Source organism: Perissodus microlepis, chromosome 3 (assembly GCF_051167445.1).
Source record: "Perissodus microlepis isolate ML-2025 ecotype Zambia chromosome 3, ASM5116744v1, whole genome shotgun sequence".
Classification (NCBI taxonomy): Eukaryota; Metazoa; Chordata; class Actinopteri; order Cichliformes; family Cichlidae; genus Perissodus; species Perissodus microlepis.
The window spans coordinates 26,554,465-26,575,331 of NC_140463.1; the positions used below are offsets into that span (position 1 = coordinate 26,554,465).

The 20,867-nt window shown below is 38.4% G+C and overlaps 1 protein-coding gene across 2 annotated transcripts; it reads right to left on the reverse strand.

Annotated features, from left to right (window-relative positions):
• Positions 1-11,675: 11,675 nt before the first annotated feature.
• LOC146390762 (uncharacterized) lies at positions 11,676-20,611 on the reverse strand. 2 transcript variants are annotated; one of them, XM_084923745.1, is made up of 14 exons: positions 20,536-20,611; positions 17,731-17,959; positions 17,348-17,535; positions 17,186-17,267; positions 17,014-17,096; positions 16,831-16,918; positions 16,665-16,753; positions 16,416-16,532; positions 15,796-15,891; positions 15,615-15,718; positions 15,413-15,521; positions 15,120-15,264; positions 15,011-15,037; positions 11,676-13,691 (listed from the first exon to the last, which is right to left on the reverse strand). In XM_084923745.1, the coding sequence occupies exons 2-14, from the start codon at positions 17,939-17,941 to the stop codon at positions 13,147-13,149; spliced, it is 1,884 nt and encodes a 627-aa protein (XP_084779871.1). In that variant the 5' UTR covers positions 17,942-17,959; positions 20,536-20,611; the 3' UTR covers positions 11,676-13,146. The 2 variants fall into 2 exon arrangements, with proteins under 2 accessions (XP_084779871.1, XP_084779870.1); XM_084923744.1 differs by having other exon boundaries at positions 17,186-17,270.
• Positions 20,612-20,867: the final 256 nt, after the last annotated feature.

Consider the following 20,867-nt stretch of genomic DNA (forward strand, 5'->3'; position numbering starts at 1 on the left):
TGATCTGACAGATGACAGTGATATTTCATTGCTCAAGGAAACAAAGATTTAAACAGAACTTCTTCTTTTTTCACTTTATGTCAGGAAAGAAAAGATAGATCAATACAAGATGATAGGAAATATGAAGTACATGTGAAAAAGACCAACATACTTAAAGAAAAATAGTGTGAACTATTATGAACCAGAACAGAACCTATTTTTTTAAATAATTCAGCAGCTCATGAACAAACTGATAAAATTAATGATTTTACTAATCTTGAAAGCTCTTTTTTATTTAATGCTAGTTCATCTTTTCAGTAAGAGTTGAGGTAACAGATTTTTTAGTTTTGGTTTTTTTAGTATCACACCTGACAAGATATTTCAGATATTCTCTACACATCACCTCTGCACCACATACATAAAATATATTACAGGTTTTAATCTTACATGTTATAATTTCTTCTCTATTCGGTGTGTTCATGAAGACCGCTCTCAAGTAGATATTGATATACAGTAAAGAGAGCTCTTTTTTGTCAAAGTTAATATTTTGAATATCCAAATACAAGAGTGGGACTATTTCCCCTGAATGAATGGTCCACTGATGAGAGGGATTTGTATATTCCAGTTATAAAAGGTGTCATTTACTTTATGAGTAAACAGGAAAAAAGGGGAAGAACACACTGCACTACTAGCTGTCCACCAAGCAAGAACGTATAAACATATCGTCCTTATCTGTGTTGCTTAATAACTTCATCCATTATCTTAAACTGGGTGTGAGGCACAGTTAGAACTTGATCTGCTCTAGAAAGTACAGGATATCACTGCTTCAGCTGCAGCTACTCAGACATCATAGCAGGAGACTGCAACCAACAAATGAAGGCATTTATCCAATCCAGTCTACTAATTTTTAATCCAAACCACACCTAAAACTGTCTTTCTAGTTACATTATTTTTTATATACAGTTACTGGTGTTATCAGTTTATTCAATTTAGGTTATTAGCCCCATAGAAATGAGTCCGATAAGATCTAAAGCAGGTGTATGTAACGATCACTGCTGAGTGATTGTCACTCTAACTGTCAAACAAATCACAAAATTAGTTGAGCCAGCAGATTGACTCATAGACCCGAATAAAGAAAACTGAATGGAATTTCTGCTCTGCTTCAAGTTTTCAGGTTTGCTTTGATTGAGATAATCATCTTGTACTTGGTGAAATGATACAGGATTCTTGGATTACCTGGATAAAATTTCAGCTTCCAACATTTAATTTTAATAAACTTGTGAATGGAGGCACGCTAGACTGAGTATCTAATTTTACTTCTGCTTTTGGTTATGTGCAAATTGTAAGCAAATACTATGCTCAGTGAAATAATGACCTTATATTTCGTGGCATGCTTTTATTATTGTTTTGTTTGTTGTTTTGGCTGTGTTGCTGTATGGACTATGCAGTGGAAATGTAAAGAGTGATGAGTGGTGAGAGTTTTGCCTGGGCGTCGATCCATTGGTAGTGCCTCAAGGTAATGCTTCGTGCGTCTCCTCCTTCACTCAATACAGACGAATGAGAGCGAGAGCTGTGTGTCAGTATTATTCGTTCATTTTTCCTCACTGCTTCCCCTGTTTAAGGTAACTGCCATCCACAGAACGCTATAAACGTGGCAGCATGTGTTACTGTTAACTGTTAGCCCATTATCATTGTTCATCATAAGGAAAGAGGTGAATTGTGGACTGTTTTTGCTGCGTTGAACTCTGTTGCTGTGTATGCTAGCTTTCTCTATTGCTCCACCATATTGTGTCATGATTTTTCTGTTACTGTCTGTATAAGATAACTACTGGAAGACATACAGTACTTTAAGTATTATTTAGTTGCTGTGGAAAGTCAGTGACTTTGTCAGCTAAAATATCTGCGTTAACAAGATTCATTTATCCAATGTTACACTTCATGTTGTGTACTGTCTAAAGTATTCTCATCAGCTACTACAGAGAATAAGAGTAACTTAGTTTGGAAACTATTGTCACGAGACTGTGTATCAATACAAGGAGAATATGGTTTTGTTTGTGTTGTTTTTGTAAGACTCAATACAGGCGAGAGGGTGAGAACTGCATGTCAGTACCATTCATTCATCTCTCCTCATTTCTTCCCCTGTTGAAGGGCAAAACATCTCTAGTGAAGGTTTAGTTCTGTTTTCTTGTTCTCCTCATTTAGTCTCTGTGTGTTTTGTTTTCTTGGTTCCTTACCTGTCATGTCCCATGTCTCTGTGTCAAGTCTGCTTATGTCTCATGCTTCCTGTTTTATTTTGATAGTCCTTGTCCCATGTTAGTGTACCTAGTTTTGCTTCCCCTTGTCTCTTTGTGTCTGATTAGTCCCAGGTGTGTTTCCACCTGTTCCCCATCCTCTCGTTATCTTGCCTGTGTCTTTTAGTCCTCAGTCTTCCCCTGTTTGTTGTCACCTCGTAAACCCTCACGATGCTGTGTGTTATCGCCGTGTTCCCCTTTTCCTAGTCTTTTCCTAATCCATTTCTGTAACCTATTATGGTTATACCCCTAGGATCAGAGACACTGGCCCTTTGAACAGAGAGCCAGTCCAGACTTCTGTACTGACGTAACTGTGATCTTTACAGTAGTTAACAAAAAACTCCAACAGAGTGACTCTAGGAGCCTGTGGCGGGGATTAAGGACAATAACGGATTACAAAGCACCAACAACCGGTATGACGAACACGGACGTGACTCTGGCAAACGAGCTGAACACTTTCTATGCTCGCTTCGAGGCTGCAGCTAAAGACGCTAACGATGCTAATGCTAGCGGCGCTAACGGCTGCAGACAGGAAGATACTGCCAATACCGGAAACGTGCTCATCATCTCCGAGCATGACGTGAGGAGAGCCTTCAAGAGAGTGAACACCAGAAAAGCAGCAGGACCAGACGGCATCTCAGGTCGTATCCTCAGAGACTGCGCATACCAGCTAGCACCTGTGTTCATTGAGATATTCAACATCTCTTTATCTCAGTCGGTGATCCCCACATGCTTCAAAGAGTCCATCACTGTTCCTGTCCCGAAGAAACCCCACCCTGCTTCTCTCAATGACTATCGCCCTGTAGCCCTCACCTCAGTAGTGATGAAGTGTTTTGAACGTCTGGTCAGAGACTTCATCATTTCTTCACTGCCAGACACACTGGACCCACTACAGTTCGCTTACCGTCCAAATCGTTCCACAGACGATGCCATCTCTCATCTCCTCCACACATCACTTACTCACTTGGACACTAGAAGGGGGAATTATGTTAAAATGCTCTTCATTGACTACAGCTCTGCATTTAATACCATAATTCCCTCCACACTCACCACCAAGCTGGAGCATCTGGGACTCAGCTCATCTATGTGTCAGTGGATCTCCAACTTCCTAACTGGCAGACCACAGGCAGTAAGGATGGGCGGACATGTCTCAGCCTCCACCACTCTCAGCACTGGAGCCCCCCAGGGGTGTGTTCTGAGCCCCCTGCTGTACTCTTTGTACACATATGACTGTGTGGCCACTACCAGCTCCACCACCATCATTAAGTTTGCTGACGACACCGTTGTGGTGGGCCTGATCTCTGACAACAACGAGACAGCCTACCTGAAGGAGATTAGGAATCTGGAGAACTGGTGCCAGAGGAACAACCTCCTTCTAAACGTCAGTAAGACAAAGGAGTTGATAGTGGACTTCAGCATTAAGCAGGAGAGGAACTACCAGACCCCCGTCATCAACAAGTGCCCAGTGGAGAGAGTGGACAGCTTCAAACACCTCGGAGTTGACATCACGCAGGACCTATCATGGTCCTGTCACATCAACACCGTGGTGAAAAAGGCCCGACAGCGTCTCTACCACCTCAGACGCTTGAGAGACTTCCGACTGCCCTCCAAGGTGCTCAGGAACTTTTACTCCTGCACCATAGAGAGCATCCTGACGGGAAACATCTCAACCTGGTTCGGGAACAGCACCATGCAGGACAGACGAGCTCTACAGAGGGTTGTGCGATCAGCTGAGTGCACCATCCGCTTCGAGCTCCCTGACCTGCACTCAATCTACAGCAGGCGGTGCTGGACCAAGGCCAGGAAGATCGTGAAGGACCTCAGCCATCCCAACAACAGACTGTTCTCTCTGTTTAGGTCAGGAAAACGATTCCGCTCCCTGAAGACCAACACAGAGAGACTGAGGAGGAGCTTCTTCCCGCAGGCGATACGGTCTCTCAATCACACCACCACATAGTACTGACCCACACATATGGTTTTTACACACACACTGGACATTCTGGACATTTGTTTACACTAGTGGCCACTGCACAACTACACTGCATGGTCATCTAATCGAATCACTTTATCACAAGTCACTTAAATAAATCACTTTAAGCATATTTGCACTGCACAAGTCACTTACACATGTGGATCGCACAACCCTGGACATTATATTTCTTCATACCATTTAGTACTTGTACAGCTGCTGTTATTGTTCTATATTTCTTCATATATTCTTATACATTTCTATATTGGGTATTTGTGTATTGTGTATTTTGTTGTACAGTTATTTTATTTTTAACTTTATTTTTTATATTTTATTTATTCTTTCCTATTTAAATTCACTCCTCATTTTAATTTCTTGTTGTACAGTTATTTTATTTTTAACTTTAATTTTTATATTTTATTTTATTCCTTCCTAGTTAAATTTACCCTTCATTTTAATTTTCATATTTATTTCCTATCCTATTCATAGTCTTTTTTTTCTTTAGGTCACGAGCAGTTGTCAAAACATTTCACTGCATATCATGCTGTGTATGACTGTGTATGTGACAAACAAAATTTGAATTTGAAATTGAATTTTGAAAATAATTTTTTTGTGAGATAGCCAGTGATAGGAAATGGCTAATAGTTCATTTTGAAAATGAACTATTTTCAAAATAGTTCATTTTCAAAATTTTCAATTTTTTTGTAGTTTATTGCACTTTTTTGCAATTTATGTAATTACTATGCACTAAATGCATACATATTATTAAAATTTGGGCTACAATGGTTGTATTGATGTATAGCAACTTGGAATGCTCCAGAAAATAGCACTACAGCATGTAAAAATATAATATAAGCTCTGGCGGACTTGGTTCTATGGTAGGTCTTAAAGGGTTAAGAGACATGGTTACAAAGAGGATTTCAAAGTCCAGGCTGTCAGTCACGCATTAGAAGCTGGAAATAGAGCAGCTGTGAAATCTGTCTGTCTTTGTTATTATGCTCATCGTCTGTGAGTTTACATTTTTGTTATGCACAAAACAACATTGTTTTCTTTTATTTATGGAGCATTATTATTTAATAAATGCTGATAATTTATTTTTGAGTAATTTCTTCATGTACATCTGCGCTGTATGTTAATAAAAGTGCCTGTGTGACATCTGGGACACAGCTTTGACTAAGAACTCTCTTTTTGTTCTTACCTTAAAAAAAAATATCGAGATATATATCGTATATCGCCATCCAGCAAAAAAATATCGAGATATGAATTTTGGGTCATATCGCCCAGCCCTAGTCAAACATAAGGCCTGGGGACCAGAATTGGACCACAAGACGGGTTAAACTTTGTACTAGCAACTCTGGACACATAAAGTACACAGGAAGTTAATCTATAATTCTTTTTGTTTTGTTTTTTGTTATTTTGTTGTTTTATTTTCTTCGGGTGGTATTTTTTAGAGTGACCAATAAACCTGTTGGCCTCGAGGGAAGGCACAGCATTAACAGAACTTAACGTGAAATACAGTAGTAGTAAACATGTGATTATAAGTAATCTAAACAGAATTGTAGATGTCATTCTTTCACACTATGGAGAAGCTATGGGAACCTTGAGTTTTGCAAAAGTGACTGTGGGTGTGTAATGACATTAATTCACTTTGTGCTGATTACTCCTATTCATTTTTACCCAAACAATTAAATAGTATCATGTTAGAAATTCTGCCAAAAATGGTGGAATAATGAAGGCAGAAAAGTACTATCATATTTTAATCCATAATACGTCATGCACAATTCCAGATGCCCTACCATCTGGAAAGCATCTTCTTGCAAGTAGTGTGGTGGGTCAGAAATTTGATTTGTTTCTGGCTGTGCATTTCTGTTCCTTATATTTTGTGGTATGTCTTCATTTTTTGTTTTGTTTGTTGTTTTGACTATGTTGCTTTATGAAATATTCAGCCACAACAAAACAATGCTTAACAGTTTAGTCAGTGAAGTCTCACTTCATTTTGTTTTACCTTTGCTTCACAGCAAATTTCTTTTTCAATTCACTGTCTTTCAGTCTCCTGTCTCCTTACTGTATCCTTTAGGCTGATTTCAGTGTCCTTTAGTCTGTTTCCATATTTCACTTTTTCTGTCATGGCCCAAAAATCTTTCAAGAGGTTACACATGTCAGGATGGTATGAGTTTGTTTCAGTAGCTTATCACCACTGTGGGCCATAAAATGTTAAAATTCATTTTCTAAGCTGTTTCAGCACCACTCACTCTCCAGACCTCTCATTAATATGATCAAACTGGCTGTTTTATGCTGTTTAATAATAAACTTTTCTCTTGTCTGTATCTCTGTATCCCTTATCTATCTGTATCTATCTGTTGAACTCAGCAAAAGAGCAATGAGTAAATGCTAATACATTTGCTAGCATGACTATAAATATCCACTATTTTTCTTACATTTCTGTTCTATGTTCACTAATTCATTCTGTGCTTATAAGTCAAAGTTATATAATGTTGACAGGCTCAAAACAGAGGGACCTTCACATAGGTATAAATACATGGCTGCTTTTGAGAAACGTGACATATTTTCAGGCATCAGTTTGTTAACAAAAGCAGCTTGAATGTCCCAGTTTATCCTCCTCACTCCTAAAAATGCTTATAAGTTACTCCCATTTATTTGTACCCCAACAATTATTTAGTATACATCATCAACACATAATTGTGAAGTAGGAATGGAGGTGATCCCTGTATGCTTCAATTAAATTATTTACTTCAATTTTATCCATTGATCTCACATATTCATATTCACGATTAAGCAGGAAAAAAAGCAAAACAATATTGTTTATAAAGCAATACACTTTAATCATTCAAAGCATTTTAGTAAAGATTTTTTTAAAAAGGTATTAAAATGCAGTTAATACTAGGCAATGCAATGAAACTCGAATTAGTTAAATTAACATAAACATACGTCTTAAAATGATATCAAATTCAAGAGTGATAATAAAATTAAATACTACAACTTTCCAAAAAGAAAACAAAGGATTTTGTATTAAGCACATCTGAATGTTACAGAAATTGGTTCGATTTGTGTGAAGCATCATATTTAAAAGAAACTCTGGCCTGTCATCCTAAGCAGACATACATTTACTTTTTCTTACGTTTGTATGACCAAAAAGCCACCAAAAGTTGTGTGGTTGGCTCCCCAAACATATTCATTTCAGTGGTATTAGCGCCACTGTGGACCAAAGTCAAGCCAGAGAACAACAAAATAGACTGTAAAATGGTAAAATTCATTTTCCAAGCTGTTTTAGCACCGCTCACTCTCTAGACCAAACTGGCTGTTTTGATGTTGTTTAATAATAAAATGTTCTCGTCTGTATCTCTTATCTGTTTGTACCAGTTGGACTCTGCAAAGCACAATGGGGAAATTGTTTTTCTACTTCCTGACACAGAGGCTTGATTGGAGGACAGTTTAAGACCTTGAACATTGTTAGGTAGGCTGTAAAAGTAACGTTTATTTGAATAGCAGAAATGCCCTGCAGAGCACGAAAGCTATGACTAGGCTTTAAGTGGTTTTTAGGAACTTTAAATCACTAAAATAAATTTATTATGGCAAAGCCAAGGTTAATATGCTTTTTGCAACACTATAGAATTCAGCAAATCTGGTCTACATAAAATATATCATATATTATCTTATTCTCACTCTTTGGGTAATCTAGGAAGGTCAGACTCAGTTTTTGATTTATTGTTTTATGAGGTTATTTGTGTTCCTTGGAGCTCAGTTTGATTTTGTTTGTTGTTTTGCCCTTGGCTTACTCTGAGTTTAAAGGGGACCTGAAACACTGCACGTATAAAGACCAATTGACATTATTGAGCCCTGCTCTCAAAAACTGGCAAGGGTGTAACTCTGTCTGTGAAGCTGGATTATTTATTTATTTTTTTGTGTCCCGTTTGGATCTTTAGTCATCAGAATTGTTGTCTTAAGGCCAAGAAAGATGCCAAGCGGATTTATTTTACCAAGTGGATCATCATGGCCTTGCCATATTGGTCCATTTGATTGACCTTTATTATAATTATGAATTTATTTTATTTTCGGTTGCTACAAACGGGACAGACATGACTGGGGGATAGGACAGGGAGAAAGAATGAAAGAAAGAGAGGGAGAGAAAGAAAACCAAAGGGGAGAAGAGACGGTGAGAAGGGGGGGAAGAAAGAAAACAAACAAACAAACAAAACACCTGGATCACCTGTATGGAGAAAAAAAACAGAAGAGAAAGCAAACAACAAAGAGCAACATAATAAAAAAAAACCAGCACCATCACAATAAACTAGCTAACAGTAGATAACAGTAGATACTAAATAATAAACAATATTGTGCAGCACGCAAGATAGACAGCGCACAATGTGCTTTGAGGCAGCAGCCACGAAAGGTGTAGTCCGCGTCTGTGAACACAGACGCTGTGAAGCTGGATTTAAGAAGTAACTGTTATAGGTCCCGTGTGTTATTAAACACCATTAATTCTGTTATCAACCCTTCACCTACCCCACACTTACCAGTGTCTCCAGCCACCTGTGAAAACTTTTTACAGTTTCTTGTTAAAGATAAGATAAACCTTTATTAGTTCCACACGTGACAAATTTGTTGTGTCACAGCAGAAAGTGGACAGTGCAGAGTTACAGTAGCAAAAATTAAGAAAAACACTGGAATAGAACAAGAGAAAAAAGAATACCATATGTCACAACCCGGTGTGGTATTTCGACAGAAGAACGGAGACGGCTTGGTTTATAATGGAACGTGTATTCAGCAGTAGTTCGCCATTCAAAACATATCACAATACACTTCACTTCTTCTATCCTTCTATCACTATTAGTCACAGAGCCCCCTACTGGTAACTGAGTACATGTTCATATTCAGTCCCCCTTGTAAAGCAACCCTTCACCATCTTAGCAGTGTATGTAAACATAACACCCGGCTCAAAGGATATGACACAGTCTGTCAGATATTTTAATGAAATAAAGTAAAGAAATTCAAACACAGGTTAAATGATACAACAGTCATAACTGAACATAACTAAATGAGCATAATGAGCCCCAGATGAAGAGAGACAGAGAGACAGAGGTTCAGTCAAGGTAGCTTTATAACTGGGACTGGCCTTCTCAGGTGTGCTGTATCCATAATTGGGTCAGCTCCACCAACCACATATCTGAAAGAGACAGTCAACAAGAAAACAGGCCCAGCCCACTGGCTGTTACACATGCTATATACAACAGAATAAAATGCTACGTTGTCAGAAAAAAAATTACACTTAGTGTTATTGCACATGTGTAGATGTATGTGTTTGGTCAGCTGCAAAGTCTTTGTACTGGCAGCAGTAGGAAGGAAAGACCTGCGGAGTCTCTCCGTCCCACACTGTGGGTGCCACAGCCTGCTACTGAAGGAGCTGCTCAGTGCTGTCAGAGTCTCCTACATGGGGTGGGGGATGTTGTCCAACAGGGATGACAGCTTAGCCACCAGTCTCCTGTCACTCACCACCTCCACTGGGTCCAGAGGTCATCCTAGAACAGAGCTGGCCCTCCAGATCAGCCTGTTCAGTCTCTTCCTGTCAGCAGCTGAGAGGCTGCCCCTCCAGCAGACCACACTGTAAAAGATGGCTGAGGCCACCACAGAGTCACAGAAGGTCCTCAGCAGTGGGTCCTCCACTCCAAAAGACCTGAGTATCTGCAGCAGGTACAGCCTGCTCTGCCCTTTTCTGTAGAGAGCATCTGAATTATGAGTCCAGTCCCATTTATTGTTCAGATGAACACCAAGGTATCTGTAGCTGTCCACAGCCTCAATGTCCATATCTTGGATGTTTATGGTAAAATGGTAAATGGCCTGCATTTGTATAGCGCTTTTCTAGTCCTTAAGGACCCCAAAGCGCTTTACACTACATTCAGTCATTCACCCATTCACACACACATTCACACACTGGCGATGGCAAGCTACATTGTAGCCACAGCTGCCCTGGGGCGCACTGACAGAGGTGGTTTAGTGGTTGCAGTGGAGGACATTTGTGCCTGCGGAAGTCTACCACCAGCTTGGCCTTGGGTCAGTTCTCTGTACTCCTTGTCATGTCAGTGATGAGGCCGACTATTGCAGAGTCATCAGAGAACTTCTGCAGGAAGCATAATCCTCTTCAATGCCAGGTTGGTAGGCAAACTGAAGTGGATCCAGTGATGAGCTGACCAGGGGCCGAAGCTTATAATCTTTCTGTTCCAGCAGATTTCTCAGCTGTTTTTGATCACTTTGAGCCTGTTTCTCTGTGCACTTTGGCTGGAGTGGGACCCTCTGTCCAGAAGTCCTGTTGCAAAAAATCTGGGAGTGTTCTTTGATGGCAATTTTTTATTTGAGAGAAACAAATAAATCCTGTTGTAAAAGCCAGCTTCTTCCAGCTCAGGTCCCTTGCAAAAATTAAGAAAATTTGGTCATCTGTTGACTTCAAGAAAGTGATTTATGCATTTATTTTGTCCAAGTTGACTACTGTAATAGTCTTTATTTTGGTATCAGCCAGGCTCTGCTCTCCCATCTTGTTCAGAATGCTGCAGCCCGACACTTTACAGGCACTCATAAACACAACCATATTTCCCCAGTGTTTCTCATTCACATTGGCTTCCAGTATGTTATAGAATTGATTTTAAGAGTTCACTGCTTGTTTTTAAGACTCGAAATGGACCCTCCTACCACTTTGATTTTTAAACTAAAAATACTCCAAATAGAACTCTTAGGTCAGCTGAAAAGTTGCTTCTGATTGTTCCTAGCAGCAAACTAAAACCCAGAGGAAACCGGGACTTTGCAATTGCTGCGCCTAAACTGGAATAGTCTGCTTCTTCAAATTATTACCTCTCCAAAACTCAGCATTTGTAAACCTCGTCCAGAAACGCATCTTTATTCCCTAGCTTTTAATTGTTAATGAGCCTTGTTTTGTTCTTTCTCTGTGTGTTAGTTTTACTTTCACAGCACTTTGGTCGACCTGTGTTGTTGTTAAATGTGCTTATAAATAAACTGATTGATTGACTGAAACTGACCATCATGAGAGTATTCCAAAGAGGACATGAAATATTTCCATCCATTATCCAGAACTCTCTTCTACATAGCACAAAACAACAATGAAGAATGTGTGCATCAAATTCACTAGTGGCATCTAGTGGACAAATAAGAAATGACAGTCTTGATGTCATTTCATTATTATTATTATTATTATTATTATTATTAATAATAATAACAATAATAATAATAATAATATCAATATTATTATTATTATTAATGATAATAGTTGATATTTTATGTTCTATTTATATTTTATATATTTTAAAATCTAGTTATAGATTTTAAAGATATCTACTTATCAAATATATTTGTGGTAACACCATGACAAAAAATGCAAAAAAAAAAAAAAGTTCCTAAATGATAGTCTCTTTAATTTCTGTCCATTTAATGTCATAAATTATACTACACACATCTTTTAAATGGCATACAGTGACTCCTGAAGACCACAATATAAGAAGTCTGAGTAGAAAAAGTACAAAATGAAACAAATGGTTGAACAGAAGGAAATAGTTACAAAAAGGATCTGTAAAACAGAGCTACAAAGAGTAAGTAAGTAAACAGTTTGTTGATACAATAAGTGATGGACAATCAGCAAAAACACAACAAACAAGCAGAACTCGTAATCCATCCTTTGGTCAACAATTATAACAAACAGCATTTATAGTTAGAGCTGTGGGAAGGGGGTGCTGTATGTGTTTATACAGCGGTGGAGTGGACCACAGCTGTACACAGCAGAGAAGAATCAGTAGAGTCCAAATGTCACAGGCACAGAGATATCAAGTATTCCAGTCTTGCAGCTCTTAGGACATCAGTCAAGACATATGATGTAAGCTTATTCGCACAAAGTTAACGTAATATTTTAAAGTCAACTTTCAACAACAGGGCCCCTGTGGCTTAGTTGCTAGAGCAGGCCATTTGCTAATGGTAAGGTTGCTGGTTTGATCCCTGGCTCCCCGTGTGTCATAGATCCTGAGTCCTGAATAACCCCCCAATCCCCCAAGGCTTGTATTAAAAGTGAGTAGAAAAGCACATATATACACTTATATTATTTTCTTATGGATTAATAAAGTATTCTGATTCCGATTCATACATACACCGGTCCATGTACAAGAAAGTCAAGTGCCCTGTTGAATCCAAGGGATTACTTTAAATGACTTCCTAAAGTTCATCTAGGTGCATGATTTAATGCTCCAAATAATTGGCTAATAGCTGATTTTGAAAAATGCACCACCTCTAGCTGGTGATCAGTACATAACATAATTTGATCATAATATGTCCTAACGTTTTTCTTAAAGAAACAGGAATAGTGTCTAAAGTGTTTCAACACGCCCAGACCTCCTAGTTTCCAGTGTTCTGTTTTGCCCGGGTTAATAATTTTCTGTTATTTCATTGTTCAATTTTGTTTCTGTAAAATTTATACATTTCCAATGCTGTATGTATGACCAATTTTTTACTTTTCAAATGTTAAAAGTTAGAAAATATAGTACATAAAAAATAAAACGCTAAAATTGATGCCTCAGTCAGAGGATCTTCATTAATGCATGTTATAAGAAAAATGTTGAAATTTGACCGATCAAATGCCCGATGGGCAGGTGAGCAAACTGTTACTGCACACCGAATAGAAAATATGGTACATAAAAACCTGAGTCAGGTGATCTTCATGCATGTTATAATGAAAAATGTTGAAAAATGAAAAATGTTGAAATTTGGACAATCTTGGAAAATCTAAGAAAACTCTGTTTGCACACAGAAAAAACATTAAACTGTTACTGCACACCTGGACACATATATTGCTTACCAGTGATGCATTCACTGCACCAGATCCAGTGCTTGTGATTACTACTGCTTTTGCACAGCAGTGATAATCAAAGGATCGCTGTTTTTCTCATTTTGTTTCAGATGTGGACTGAAGTATGGAAGGATCTCACCACCGAACGAACACTCAGTAAATGAGTAGATGTGAGACTGAGACGTCACATCGTAAAAGGACACGAGACCTTCCTCATAATCTACAAACACCCCGACTTTCCGAGGTTTCTCTTTAACCGAAAGGCTCACTGGTGGTGTTGTCAGGGCTGCATATTTCTGGTCTTCATAATGTACAGTAGCCCAGTAACCATTGTCAGGACTGATTGAGAGTTTCCCCTTGCGGTTTGCGTCACGTCTCGCCACACCCAGATCCCACCCGGTCTTTTTGCTGACCTCCACCTCCCAGTATGCCCTGCCAGAGGACAGCCTGTTGAGCCCCACGATACTTCCAAACATATTAAACCTCTGTGGAGAATCAGGATCTTTCGACATCTTTCCACTATCTCTCACTTTTTTCCCATTATCAGAAATTTCAAGGCTTTGGTGTGCGGTCGCCGGGTCCAGCTTCACGTCCACTGCAGTCAAAAGAACACAAGTGATTAAAAAAACAGAACCGTGTGGTGGGTAGAAGTGTGGAAGCATCACAAGAGTAATGGATAAACTACAATAGAAGTCTCCCCTTACTTTATTTACTTTTTCTATTAAACATTTCAGCCAAAGCTTTGGATTAAACCCAAACATGGTGGTAAGTATTGCTATGGAAACATTAGTAACAACACGTTTGTCCTCAGTAAGAAATAATATTTGTATATGAAATCTTAAGGAGATGAGATATGAGCATGCATGATACATTAACCGTTCCCTGAACTTTTTTTCACATCTTCCTCCGGATAAAGCAATAAAGAGAGGTTTCACACTATCGACAAGCAGCTAGGCTAACAAAAGAGCATCAGGGCATTGTGTTCGCCATGCTGACCCCTTGAGGTCTTGTCATCATAACAAGTAAACACTACTTACTTATGTTAGCTAACTCACTATTTAATTTTTTCATTGGTAAATAAACAATATATTAATATTTTTTAGCTAATAACTGTGCTAATTTTCCAATATTTTATTCACATAACTCCTGAAATCTTACATTACTGAATCACAGTGCATTAATTTTGTTGAGTTTGCTGCTCTCCCAGAGGTGTCAAATATCGTTCACGTGACAAAATTTGAGAGTAATAAAATGTGCCCAAGCTAAACGTGTTCATATCCTTAAAAATAATTATTCATGTTTTTCCATAGACCCTTTTTTCAGGGGGGGGAAGTGATTGCAGTTAAGTGAGCAGTTTTAGAAATATATAAGCAGACAAATTACTGTGGGGCAATTTGTTTCCACAGTGACACAGTTACAGTTGAGGAGGAGAAACTGTATGCCTTTGTGTTTAAATAGGAAAAAACTGACGTCGCACTGCCCGATGACCAATCATCACCATCAGCTAGATAATGAGTGAAAGTAATCGCTACAGACGATGTTAAAACTTATCTTTGCCATTTGTTTCTTAAATAACTTTGAAAGAGTACATTAGAAAATTATATTTTATTTTAGAAATCTACATATTAATTTTGATTGCATCCAACTAAACCTTAACAAGACGAGTTCAATTCTGGAAAACAATAAGAGCTAATAAATAACTGGAGGCTTTTTTTATTTTGGAATTTGAGAAAATCCTGCTAAATTTCTATAAAGCTTTGGTTTTTATTTTAAAAATTTCCCAACTTATAAAGCTTATTAATTTTCCATTACAAGACCTACTGCTGTTCATCAGTATGTATCTGTATTAAACATCAAAATGCAAAACAATCACATTTTTTCATTTAAATAAGGTTTTTATTTTGAAATACACACCTGCAAATTTAGTAATCCTCCTGAGTTCTGTGGAAACAAACATTTTAGTAAGTGGCAATAAATCAGAAAATACAGATTTTAATATAACTATAACAAAATGATGGGTCACCGATGGATGAGAGTTTTTCCAGTTTGTCGTGAATTTGCTTCATCATGGCTGAAGTCGTACTTCTCAGTGTGCCAAAGGAGAGTGAAGTGTCAACTTGTACATTTTTCCAGTCAGTAGATTCATTCAGGCCTGTTAGTGGCGAAACCTGTGTGTGTGCACACAGTAAACATCAGCGCATGACAAGATTAGATTTAATGAGTTTAACAAAACAGAATTGCCAAAGTGCAGAAATGCACTTTTATGCTGAGATGTTAAAAAGACCAGAAGATGGACTTCAGGTCCTCAAAGCTCACCTCCAAGTCTGGGTTTTTGGGTGCCTCAGCAATGGCCTTTTTGAGCACATAAATTTCTCTTTGCAGCTTCTGGATGATATCCTGAGCATCTCCTTTCACTTTCTGTCTCCTAAACAGTATATAAGAGAGTAAAATGTACAGCTCTATAACAGCACACTGGCAATGTTCAGCTGCTCTCCACTGATAAACTGACAGTACTAACCTCTCCTCTAGAGGCTTAAGGGCTTTCTTTCGAGCATCTTCCACAACTCTGATAGCCTCTGAGAAGAAATTATTGACTTCCAACCATTCAGCATCCAGAGTACCCTGAAAAGAGAGTGGATGTGTTAAAGTAACATCAAAGCAAGAAACCAAACAAATGAAAAATAAATAAACATCCTTACCTTGCAGTCTATTTCCGATGATCTGACTTCAGCCATCTTGAGCTCTCTGATGTGAATTTTCTGCTGCAAATCAGATTTCATCTTTTCCTGTTTTGCCTTGAAAGAGGACAAATGGCTCAGAGTCAAAAGTCTCATGATAGAAGGACACATCCTGGTCAAAAATGACTCCAAGGTTCCTCACAGTGTTACTGGAGGCCAAAGTAATGCCATCCAGAGTAAGAATCTGGTTAGATACCATATTTCTAAGATTTTCAGGGCCGAGTAAAATAACCTCAGTTTTATGTGAATTTAGAAGCAGAAATTTAGAGGCCATCCAGGTTTTTGTGTCTTTGCGATATTTCTGCAGTTTAACTAAATTTGGATACTAGGGAGGTTTAAAGCTAGAGGTGTGGTGGCTTTGACTAAAAGGTGTGCAAACACGCAGCAGTAGCCTGTAACACTCTGTGAGGCTTTACTTCCACTACTATGAGTGTCTGAACTGGACCTCAAAGCAGTGTTTGTGCTGTTGGCACCTTTTGGAGCATTTTTAGAATTTCTTCAGTTTTAGAGATTGAAAATTCTACTAATTATTACATTGTTACTCAGAACCACTATTTTAACAACTATTAAAACTGCATTACCTTTTGTAGTTTTTTAGTCTTCTTCTCTTTCAGCCTGTCTATCTCCTTTTCTTTTTCTTCGGGGCAGATTGCTGCGTGCTGGGCTGCTTTCCCAGGAAGCTCCAAGAGTTGTACCACCTAAAATATGAAAACAGTAAGTAATGAAATTAATCTTTATACAGTTTAACTCTTAGCAAAATTGTTTCACATTTATACTAAAACCATATTTTACATGCATCTGAATAACTGTACTTAAGAAATCTGCAGTACCTGCTGTCCACCAGTAGAGAAGTCCAGAGCTCGACGGGCTTTGTCTGAGCTCACGGTGCTTTGATGAGAGCGCTGAGGAGTCTCAAAGACTGCAGAGGAACAAGAGAGTTACTGCCAAGCAAAGCTAGCTTGAACTGTCATCAGCTGTGAAGATTGTAATGCGTACATGATGTGTCTGTCTCCATCTTTGTGGTTGTGTTGTCTGTGTGATCACTGTGGTTGCTAAAGGTCTGTGACACAGACATGAACACAGACTGTAAAAGGAAAGTAGAAGTGGAGATTCAGTGGGTGTCACTTGACATGTTATCCTAACACTTCTTTGATATGTTTGAAAAGAAAATCTGTGTACCTGTGCACCAGAGGCAAAATCAAGCCCCTGATATGCGCCCATGTTTGATCCTGTTGGCACAGACTGTTGCTGAGTTTCAACCACTGTAACAAAAGAGGATTAATGGTTAAATTAAGCCACCTTGCTTTTTTGGAGCGTTGTCATTATGAACTAACTAAATTAAAATGCATACATGATTTAATTATCTCTACTGCAGAGGCTTGTCTGGCTGGAGAATCGATTTGGGGGATGAAGCTTGATGGCAGAAACATATTCTGCTGGAGAGAACAGATGTGATTATACAGTTCAATGCTAATCTAGTGTAATTTCTCATATTTCGGTGAAAAAGCCATACCTCCTCCTTGACTGACGGACTGAAAGTTGGTCTGCTGCACTTTTGATGAGATTCTTCCTGATGATTTCTCCAGAGTTGAACTTTGTTCTCCTCCAGTTGATTTTGTGTAGATCTCATCCCTCCCTGGAGATCTCCGAGGTCCTGATCAACTGTGATTCTGGGCCAGCTGTAGTAGCTTGCGTTTGAATCTGTTGTGTTTGTGTGACACATTAAGGAATGATTATTTTAACTCTTCCTGCATATTCTTTGTTTATTTTTTAGTAAATCATTCCTGAACAATGTGAGAATAAACTGTAACGAACTGTCAAAGTGACAAATTTATCCTCGGCCTCTGCAGCTGCACAAAGTGTAACTAGGGGCAGCAGTACAATCAGCGCACTCACCAGACTTCACAGAATTCTTGAAAATATCCATAAATGGGTCTGTTAATTTGATCTGAGGACTCAGGATAGTCACTGTAGGAAGGTAACTGAATTGTTCATGTTCAGGGATCCTCATTCCCTTTGGTGTACATCCCATCTTTCCCTGGTGAACTCTGAGGCCCTGGTAACTTGTCGTTTTGGACCAGCCACAGTGGCAAACCTGAAGACTCATTTTGGATGAGTTGAGTATCTGAAGTAGACAGAAAAGGGTGTAAACAACAGGGAAACCAGTAAGAGTTCAATTATTAAAAATACATGCACTGTTTAGAAAATGTGGTTTTAGATTTTAGCAGGAATAATATGAGTAATGTGTGAATTATCAGTGAGGGTAGTTTATCACTAGTTTGCATTAATAATTGATTTTAATGCTATTCTTTCCAAACAATTTGGTTATTATTGTTTGTCTTCTGCTAATGAAATTAAAAAAATATATTTTTTCTTCTCTCATGATCCCAGAGTTTTGAGTTTTGGGGTGTTTTGCAGGTTTTTAATTTATTTATCTGTATTACAGTTCTGTATTGTTGACATTCTGGCTTTTTTATGGTTCACATCTTAGTCCTGTTCTCAGTGTTTGTTGCCTCATGTTTAATTTTGATAGTCCACGTATCATGAGTGTTTTTTATTCAGTTTTGCTTCCCACTTCCCAGCCCGTTAGCCTGATTCCATTCAGCTGTGTTCCCTGGTGTTTTGCATCTCCCTGATTTCCTAGTATGTAAACAATGTCTGAGTCCTCCTTTGTTCTTTGTCATTTTCTCCCTCAAAGTGTGTTTCCTGTGTGGTTCCAGCTTGTCTTGTTAAAGGCTTGTTGTGTGTTCATAGTTTCTACTATGGTGTATACTTTACACCGGCACTGTGTGGAACTTTTAGAAGAGTTTTTTTACTATTAAAAGTTGTGCTTTTCAGGTTAAAAGTAACCTTTCAAGGCATTACTCCTATGATGTCCTGATGTCCTTATATCAGAAAGAAATGATGACCATATTGTTTTTGCCCCTCAGTTACCCACCATTTCTCTGTTCCACTTTACAAGACAGACATATAAAATACTAAGACAAATATATTACCCCATATATATAAAAATACTTAAAAAAAAAAAGTGAAACTGTCAAAAATTACACCTTGGACTCCTTTGTGTTGCACAGTGATTAGGCGCCCTCTAGTGGCACTGAATGTGCAGCAAAAAAAACACTGATATTACAGTTTTGTGTCTTAGTGTGGAGAGTTCATGTCAGTAAAGATATACATTAAAAATGTCACCATTCCACTGAGATTTTAAAAAACATTATCAAGCTACAACATGTATGTACTTATACATAATATTGAATAATTTAATTCAATTTTTATTTATATATCACAACAACAGTAGCCTCAAGACGCTTTATATTGTAAGGTATATTGTAAGGTACAATAATACATACAGAAATCAATCATATGACCCCTACGAGCAAGCACTTTGGTGACAGTGGGAAGGAAAAACTCCCTTTTAACAGGAAGAAACCTCCCACAGAGCCAGGCTGGGGAAGGGTGGCCATCTGCCTAAATAAAGCATAAATGTGGTGAAATATCGATCCTATACATAACACATAAATGTAATTAGTGTTTTATTATTTTTAATAAACCTTAAACATTCATTTTAAAACTCATCTCCCTTTCAAACTTTGACCACACATATAACACATAATTATAGGCAAACACTCAGGCCCTGACATTTAATCTGGACTAGAAGGAGTTAAAATGACTCTCCAAGAGTAGTATTTGCATTTCAGGGTGGATTTGTTTATTCCTGTCATGGAAAGAAAAGCAGCCTAGTGGAAAAAAAAAGCTTAGCACACACCCTGCAACCTGCGGTTTAATTTTATAACCATGACAACTTCCTTATCCTGAAAAGATCTGTGTAATTAACTGAAGTTTTGTTGTATAAGTTTGTATGCATGTGCGCAAACTTATACAGGCTTATATAGGGTTTTTTTCTGGGATTTCGTGCAACCCAGGAAAAAATAATTAATACATAACGGGCTTGGAGTGACAACATTATGAATGAAATGAGCTTTATTTGGAAGCGCCCCCCCCCTCGACAGGTTGTGTGTGAGACTTCAGCACAGCAGCAGCAGCAAGTAGGCGAACCGAGGGCCCTCGCGCTCAGTTTTCGAGTATATCTGTGTGATAGAATTTAGAAAACACATCGGTGCAAATTATAAGTCTGGTGTTTTTGTGTCCGTTGGTTTGTTTTTGTTTTGTGAGCTGGTTATTAGATAACCAGAGAATACCTCGCCGCCCCGCCCCTCTCCTCCCAGTGCAGCAAGCAACAGGCGCACCTCGCAAACGGAGGGCGCCCTTACTCGCCACAAATGGGCAATAGAAAACTGACTGGTACCCATGCAAGCACAAAAATGCGTTGGCAGCATTGGTGCCAGCAACTATTTTTGCCGATGTCCATAATCCCGCCCCCACCATGTCGCCCATATCAAAACCCCCATATGTATGTGTCTATATAACGTTGTGTGCTGCACGCTACAAAATACGAGTTACCTAACAACTTTTTAGATTTTATTTCACACGCAAGATGACGTCACAGCATCTACACAAAATAAAATACATATAAAACATATATATAATACTTATAGTATTATACAAAGGATTAATGATTTAATATTATCTGATTCTTCTACAAACAAGGCTTTCATTCATGCAGGCACGAGAGGTCAGTGAGACTGTCGTGTTATTTTATCAAGAAGCATTTCAAAAAGTTCAAAGTGCAGAGCAGCCTACCTGCGCTCCTGCGTATCTCGATGCTCCTCTGTGAGATCTGCTGCTTTCTCCACACTCTGCTCCTCTCTAATAAAGATTCAGTAGTTTCAGTTTCCTTTCGGCAAAATCAATTCCGAAACCAACCATTTATATGCAACTGTGAGGAGTTGCGACATATCACTGCGAAATACTTGGTTACTGGAAACATCATGGAAAAGAAACAAACAAATAAACGTCATGAGGAAAAAAAGGGAACAACGTTCATTCATTCTTTAAGAAAAACGAGAGACAAAAAAAAACAAATACAAACAGTTGACATATAGATGCTAAAATCTATTTTTGATACCTAAAGT